Source organism: Coniophora puteana (genome assembly GCF_000271625.1).
Source record: "Coniophora puteana RWD-64-598 SS2 unplaced genomic scaffold CONPUscaffold_22, whole genome shotgun sequence".
In the NCBI taxonomy this organism is placed as follows: domain Eukaryota; kingdom Fungi; phylum Basidiomycota; class Agaricomycetes; order Boletales; family Coniophoraceae; genus Coniophora; species Coniophora puteana.
The window spans coordinates 316,306-324,865 of NW_006913074.1; the positions used below are offsets into that span (position 1 = coordinate 316,306).

Sequence of the window (8,560 nt, forward strand, 5' to 3'; positions counted from 1 at the left end):
CTATCTTGTCGTTAGTTAGATTGCAAATTGTGCGATGGTGAGTAGGTTTTTGGTCATAAAATGTATCAGAGAATAATTATTAAGTGTATTATCAAAACTTGTTCAAGACAGATTATAATAAATGTCTTTTTAGCGTTCTCTATTTCTACTTGAAGTGTTCTCCTCTGCCAAAATGACCAAAATCTCTCTATTCTCACTGAAAGCTAACCACAAACTTTTGAGGTTCTATATTTCGTCGGAGGTATGTGTAGTATGATTAGATCAAATTGTTCAAGCGGATTTTTTATACGTGGGTTGGTTCCTGTGTTGTCCATAATCACGGGTTTCAGAGGCTCAAATATTGGTTACATGGGTGCTGGCCCAAAAAGGAAACTCATAGTCAGGGGGTGGACACGCCCGCTGCGCGGGCTTTGCCCACCCCCACATTGTCGCACCAATAGACTTGCCTTGCCGATTTCGGCATCATGGTCAAATTGTTGCCTTGTGCAGGGTTGCACAACCTTGTACAAGGCGCGACAAGCATTTTTCATCTTTACTGATGCCGCCCGCCTGCGCTTCAGTCAACGCTTATTAATGGCTACGTCTCATTCAAGCTGCGTTTCCTATTTGGCGCCGATACACTGCACAATACAGCGTTACAAACATTTGCAAACGAAAGCAGTCCGCTATTTTGAATAATACGATGTAGAGTTCCAAGCCAATGGTTATCCTCAAGTTATCCTGGCTTACGTTTAACATCGGAGACAAACAATATTGGACCCTCAGCTCAGCCGGAAGAGAGTTGACTTCGCCAAGGCAGAAACCTGAGTAGCATATCCCATAATATGTGCCACTCTGATAATTGGATGACTGCTGTAATCGGCGACTGTTCATGAGTTCGAATAGATCCATGATACATGCATACGAGAAGATGATACAATGTTAGCACTGGACATGGGTGTTGGAATTAGGTGGGCGAGAAGTGGGAGAAAACGCTAGCAAACGCGTAGCGAACTCGATTCGAAGGTGTCGGGTATAAGTACATCGTGTATAGTAGCCGAAACTAATATCTACGTGATGCGATAATGATGCGACGTCAAAGAAAAAGATAAGATAAGCGCCGAAGCGCGCGGTTAGGTACAATGAGTCGTATGAGCTGACGCTCGTATGGCTACGTATTTCCAACAATGGGGATGCGAATGTCGCAGGCCTCCAGCAATCGTTTGCCTTATATATTCACAGGGGGGGTAGCCCAATAAGTTCTCAGAACTTATTGTGGAAATATTGTGGATGCATTTTAATTAAGTTTTGCCTGGACAGCGAGACTTATTTTGGAACTTACCAGGGACACGTTTCGAATAAGTTTTGGCGCTTTACAATTGACGAGCAATTTGGTTATAAAAGACGATTCATTCAATATATCTCCCCACTAAGTACCAAATAAGTCTTCCTTTTCCTGCAGAACAAAATTAAAATACGTCTTCAATATTTCCATCATAAGTCCCGAGAACTTATCGGGCTATTCCCGCTGTGTATTCCCAAATGAGCACCTACACATCCTTGTAGGCTATGCACAATCAGTAAGCAATACTGCGGCGCCTCAGTCAACGCTTATTAAGTGCTGCGTCTTATTGCTGCGTCTTGCTAATTAGCGCCGACACACCGCACAATACTGCGCTACAAACATTTGCAAATGAAAGTAGTCCGTTATTTTAACAAGGCAGGACCGTCGCTGCGCTCCGGCATAGAAAGACTGGATAAGAAATCACGTGCAAAATCCTAAATAGTATGATACAATGCGTGATAATTAAGGCCTATACCAATGTCTGCCATAAAGAAATAACGACAAATTCGTGCTCTCCAATTGCTCCTGTTGATATGTATTCGCGCGCAAGAAAGGAACGTTGACAGAGAACGCGTGAGGGTCGCCCCAACCGGACCCATACACGAAGCACCCGTGCTCTTCAAACTTGCATCGCTCTATGACGCGTTCGAAAATTGGGGAGAAGTTCACCGTGCAAAAAACCGTCCCAGTCATTGAATGCGTTGTCGTCTCCGCGATGTCCAAATAGTACACCCAATCCACAGCGTCATCGGCGTCTGCCCCGGTGTCCAGCAAGAAGTTGAAGAAATACCATCCTAGTGCGGCCAGCTTATATGCGAACGAAGGTCCCCCCGGCACCGTTGTGACATGGAACACGATGGCAAACTCAGCATGTTCCGCCCACGGGGATTCTGGCGGAGTGCGACCCCAACGCAGTGTTATGCCGGCCCCTGTCTCGTAAGCCGGCTCCAGAGGGTTTGGTAATGGTGGTGCGGCGGGCGTGCACGAGGCAGAAAAAGGCGTGAATGTGGCAAGCGGACATTGTGAAGAAAGGCAACGAAGAACAGAGATGTGCTTAGGAGGGATGAGGAGAAAAGCGAAGAAAAGGAGGGATTTAAATAAGGAAAAAGGACATAGGAAGAAAAAGGAAACTGAGGGAGACGCCAACGCAATGGCAATTCACAAACATATGCATTCGGACAATGAACATATAAGCAAACAGGAACGAAGTGGAGGCTAAAACCAAAAAGGAAATGAGAATGGCCAGAATACGGGAAGGATTAAGCATTTAAGCAAAGAAGCGAGAATGAATTGAGCACCTACGACAGGACAATGAAGAGGAACGATGCGCGAGAAAGAAGAGAACCGGGAAAAAGGCATGACACAAAGGCGACCGCATGATGAGCGAGCGATAGATGGTGATAACGGCGAAACACCGGAGACAGGGAGATTAAGCGACAGAGGCAGAGGTGGCGAACGCGAGACGACCCACACACGGAGGGCAGAACAGAGAGGGAGCATGCGGTGCAAAAACCCCGAAAACGGGACGACATGCACAGAGCAGCATGCAGACAGAGACGAAGGAGAGATGTAAACAGAATTATGCCGGAAAGAACGGAAAGTAGACTCAATGGGGAAAATAGCAACCAAACACATGTAATCAAATAGCAGGTATCAGAGTAAAGATACGGTATGATGATACGTTGTATCGCTATTTCTAGTGTCTCTGGGGAGATCCTGATGCTTGGATCTCTTCCGGCCTGGCCCGTTTGATATGTCTCTGGAAGTAACATTGTACCTTTCTCGAAGGGTGAGTCTTTGTCCTGTAGATAAACAGAGTGACTTGATTAGCAGAACAGTGTTTCCGGATGGCGGACTCGTTCCAAAATGTCCGTACGGCGTGGTGATGTGCAACCAAATACAACGAGCTCCAAGGCTTGTTACTAAAGCTTGTTGGGACATAGGTATGGCTAGTCAATACCATTGTTCGCAGCATGTTTATGTGGTATTCTTTGACCTGGCCATAACGCAGATGCCAGATTCATGCTATACCTCGTCCGTGCAACATATTTGCTCTTTCAATACCACGACGGTAGTAAACTTCTCAAATATTGATCGCCCAAGCTTAGCATTTAGTGAGCCTTGCTCTGGATTTGTCGGGTAATATAACACTCCTTTGGCTGCCTGCGCAGCTGGGGAAAACCAATGGAAGTCACCACATAAGATGACAGTTATCCCCTCAGAAAAGATTGGCTGGATGCCGGCTGTCCTTCTTTTGCCTTCCCAAAAGCAATATTCTGTGATAATACAGCCAGAATAAACTTTGATACTACACCAAGTATACTCGACACTAAGTGCAGTGCAATATACCCTACTAATGTATCATATATCTGGACTATTCTCTTAACCCTTCTAGTGGTGTCGTTACATGTGCATGGTCGTCTTTTCTTCATACATTAGCCTGACTACTTAGTGTTACTTCTTACGATCTAATTTGCCAATTAGGGTGTATGTATCGGCTTCAAGTTGAATGCGTCAAGCACGGTTTTTTGCCGCTTTTAGCGGCAATTTCCCAAGTACGGTTAATGTTCACAAAACTCTTAGGTAAACTACTTATCCAACGCTTCCGATTGGCGGGCCATCATGAACCTAATGTCCTTCGATCTCCCCGTTGAAAAGACTGCGAGCTTTATGAAACACCTTCCCGCTAAGTTCACTGGCTTGTAAGGAGACAAGATGAATCGATGAAGCCCGGCCCCTCACAGAAATTGATTTCACCCCCAGTCACAGACAGAAGCTCTTACTGGAAGTATGCCACGATGGCCACTACGCCTCCAGGCACTTAGTATATCGAGAGTAAACTACAGTGACTGGCGTCAGATTATTGGCTGATGGTGGTCGGGTGGCACCAGCGTAACACGATGCTATCCTGCGTATGATACAATACATATGCTCACAGTATACCACAAGCATTTTTCGACTGCTGGGAGACCCATCGGATCGGCCCATCATGACTTGTGTGGGATCAACGGTAATTTGTCGGATGGGCCGATGATGTTCTCCTGGCATAACACGGCCGTGCCAACTTCAAGTGACGCATCCACAAAGCTTAAATTGAAGCTGTAAGTCAGGAAAACAGTATTATGTACGTTTCCAATCTAGTAGGGTCTGCGTCCCCGTACCATCATGTTCGACATATTGTGGCAATTCTGTTGCTCGTCGGTAAAGGCCTTGAGATCTGGTGTCTCCCTAATGGGCTCAAAATCAGAGACCGGGTCACCATGTTTGTCATCGTAAAGGTCATCCTCGTTGAAGGATTTAATTACATCAACGGATTCCCTAGGCCGTGTACTACCAGCACTGGCAGGCAACCTATGCGCGATGTATTAAATACACTGATGGTACACTGTGAACACCTTTTGACCGCTAGGAGGCCCATCGGATCGGCCCACCACGGCCTAGGTGGGATGAGCGGTTATGCGTCGGACGGGCCCCCAGGTGGATGGGCCCCCAGGTGGATGCTCTCCTGGCATAAGACGGCCGTCGAGAGGACCCTCAGTCCTGAGTCACCTGTGTGCGATGTATAGTATACACTTATGATGTATGTAGCTAAGAAGCTAAAGTATTGCTCGAAGCAATTGACATATTTGTAGTACTGCTATCAGCCCGGCCAACATGTTGACCAGGACCGCCACACAGACATGGTGAGACCGTGGGCTGACGTCCGCTGGGCCGAGACCGTCGGGTGGTCTGGATGGTGCTGGCGGATTATGCAGCCACTTATACAACAAAAAAGACTACTCAGAAACATTGAGGTACTTGCACTTAGAAATGGCCTGGAGGAAACGTATGCAATCTATCAAGCAGAGACGGAGAGAGTACCCGCCTTCCATAGCTTTTTATCAACCACTGGGATGCCCTCGTTGATCTACGATATTGGAATTATTCCAGCGGTTTGGCGCGTTGCGATGGTGCAAATCGTTAAAGATAGACGAACATACATTGCTCTTTTGCAATAGTTTGAAGGGTGTGATAGTAAGCGCGACCCTGTGTTAAGATCGACCTGCCAAGATCAAGGAAGAAATCATAACATGTTTTTCTGTATCATGTACCGACGCAAACAGTGACATTATGTCCAGCCAGAATACCTCTAGTGACCTGGAGGTAGAACCCGTGGAGAGTGCGTTCGTTGTCGAAGCGTTTATCGACCTAGCTAATGGCTATGAAGACGAGAGTCCAGATTGTTGAGGTGAGCGGGTATTGGTGAAGGCGGGTGACAAATAGCTGAAAGCGCGCTGCGAGTTGTTGAGTAGCTCGGATTTATCGTGTAAATCTAGTGTATTTATGTTAATCTTGGGGATGGGGGCACGGTCGACAAATTTTAGTTTACAGGCGAGCATGGCCAACAACGATCTTTCTCGAGTCGATCATCCTATTGAGTCTTAGCATGCTACTGCAGAAGCTCCTGTACCTCTGGCGTGAATGATGAAGAATAAAGTGGGAGGTGATCGCTTCAGAGGGTGATGTCACTAGTAGCCTTGCAGTGTTGAAATATCAGCGATAGGAGGTATCCTCGAAATCCCTGAATATCCTTCTCTTGTAGGTCTGTTCCTACTTTATCTTCCCGAACCAATGCTGAGACTGTCGCTAACACCCATACACCACAATCATAACCGTTGGTTTGACAAGCGTCTTTCTGTACCACGTTAGTCAGAGCGTACTGAAAGGCTCAATGACCTACAATCACAGGCTGAGATGTCCACCGGGCTGAACTTGTGCCGTCATTCATGATGAGCTTGCTGTTTTTAGCACATAAATTCATCAATCTCTCCACCATATTGAAAACAGTCTAGAAAAAAAAAACGTCATGCAAGGGGTAGCAAACAACATCAAAGCACTTACGAGGCTGTATTGTTCAAATAGGTCTCTAGACGCCATACTGTCGAATATAAGCACATTTTTTGAGGGTCGGTCGATGATTGCAAGCATCCAATGCCCAACAGTGCCATACGTTGACCCTGCATGAAATATAGGGATCATCCATTTTTCCTTTTCCCAGTATGAACTTCTCCATGAATTCCTCCATAGTGAATCGTCATTTTGTCCTAGATGATACGTTGTAAATATTGCCCATGTGTTAATCGCGCTAGGATTGCAGGAGAATAAGAGCGTTATACAACCGTTTATGCAGGTATCGTTGATGCATGATGTTGGACTTCTAAGCATTTCAACGTCTTTCTGATAGAACGCATGGCTGCCATGATGTACGGAGTCATAAGTGAGGGAAACACTGGGTTTGATTAGATAACCTGGATGGGTTTCATCGTGCACAATCAAAGCCTTGATAGATGCTTTTCCACGGCAACATCCCTCAGGTAACTGTCATCATCCATCAACGACCGATAGATCAAAGTTTGAAGACACAGACCTCAAGGTCCCAACAAACAGTGATTGGTGGAGGTTGAGCAGTGCTTAGCCTTGATATTAGAGCAGACAGCTTCATTTGTTTAACCCGCAATGTTTTATCGGAAGCAGCCTTGGCTCCGGTCTCTTCTTTTGAAGTCTTCTTCTTTTTGCAGTATAGTTGCGTCTTGCGACCTAACGAATCGAAATCATGGCCTTGTGTGAGCGTGTGATAAATCTTACCACCATGCATACCTGACTGATCCAATTCTGCATTGGTAATGCCCGTAAATGTTCTTGGCTCGCTACAGTCCTTGATGAAAGAAGCTGAAACTGATTTGATTATGAATGCTATAGGCCGATTAATGAGGCAATACCACGAGAGGATGCAGGGTCCAGATGACATTCGTTATAGATGGAACTGGCAGGTGGCCCATCCCTTGGAGATTCAAGAGCTTTTGGGTGTTGCAGGAAGGTTGGCATGGGAACGTCGATGTCCTTGCTCACTTTGTTTGGAAGAAAACCAGTGTCTGCTACAACGGCATTGGCGCCCGCGGAAGCTTTTTCATTATAGCATAGAACATCAAGCTGCTTTTCCCTGAAAGAGAGGCCATCTGCACCAAGTGTGGAACCTGGACTGCCGGGATCGGGGTAATCTAAGGGATCATTGAGGTTTGGTAACGATGAAGCATAGTGAGCAGAAGGAGTCTGGGTAAACTGTTCAGTCTTCCCTATATCCCCAGGCCAGATCTCGACGGGAGCCTTGTTGTCTTGACATAGCTGTGATAGGCTTGGTGAAGCACATGCTTCCGGGACTCGTGTTCTCACTCCAGAATCAGATATCTCCTGCGATGCGCTTGGTAAATCCGAGAATATACCTTTGCGCAACAGCTCGTATGCGGACAACATACCTGGCTACTCATCACAGTCTCTTCCCTTCCCAACCCCTGGTATAAGGCTTCGACATCATCAATGCTTGTCCCTTGTTTTCTATGATCTAGGGTGTTGCACTGGCACTCGCCTGCATCTTTCGGCGCTTTCGGCGCTGTGTCCTTGAGATTTGAGGAGTTTGCTGTGAACTCATTTTGTTCGTTGTCCTCGGGGTGTGTCTGGTATGTGCTCTCCTGATGCTCTTCAGCTGTCGAAAGAGTTTCTCGGATAGGCTGTTGACGAAACTCCGATCTCTTCCCGCCAGTGGAACAAACTTGGTGCTGATGGTGAGCACCTCTGTTCTCCTCCTTCCCTGTGCTTTCAATCTGTGCTGCTGGACGTAGTTTTGGGTTCCCAACCTCCGTAAAAGATGCATTTGAGTTCCATTGAGCAAAGAGAGTATCTGATCTCTGCTCGTTTGTCAGAGACGAGATTGACACGAGAAACTCAACGACATCAACTGCTGTTAGGTTGCCGCGTCTAGGTTGATACGACCGCGCCATTGGGCCGGAAACTGCTCCAGAGAGGCCGATACCTTCCAGACATAAATCCTCTTTGATGCAGCAACTCATCAGAAGCGCATTCCAGGTGTGAACATTGGAGTAGTTTGGAGCGGAAATCGGATCCTGGATGCTAAATTGAGTACACTATTCAATAGTAGACCCGTTGGTTGTCATACCGCTTGATTTTGGATGTCATCTCTGGACTCCGAACATCGTTTCTCCAAGGTTGCCTCTATGTTGCATTCCTCAACTGATGAAGTATGCAGCATGTCACCCTGAGGGATCCTCTCAATTAGACATCACTCACCAGCGTACCCATCTAGTGTGCGTACCGGCTTCTGGCTGTTATTTTCCCACAGCCCTTGAACAATGTCTTGAGCCTCCTTGAGTGACGCGGGAGGTTCTTGAGGAGTGGACGCAT

General features: G+C 46.6%; 1 protein-coding gene across 1 annotated transcript; it reads right to left on the reverse strand.

Annotated features, from left to right (window-relative positions):
* Nucleotides 1-5,816: 5,816 nt before the first annotated feature.
* Nucleotides 5,817-7,526, reverse strand: CONPUDRAFT_147911 (cysteine proteinase; the record flags this gene model as incomplete). Its single annotated transcript, XM_007777528.1, has 8 exons — nt 7,214-7,526; nt 7,084-7,161; nt 6,962-7,033; nt 6,732-6,901; nt 6,613-6,682; nt 6,206-6,408; nt 6,045-6,152; nt 5,817-5,999 (listed from the first exon to the last, which is right to left on the reverse strand). The coding sequence occupies exons 4-8, from the start codon at nt 6,804-6,806 to the stop codon at nt 5,817-5,819; spliced, it is 639 nt and encodes a 212-aa protein (XP_007775718.1). The 5' UTR covers nt 6,807-6,901; nt 6,962-7,033; nt 7,084-7,161; nt 7,214-7,526.
* Nucleotides 7,527-8,560: the final 1,034 nt, after the last annotated feature.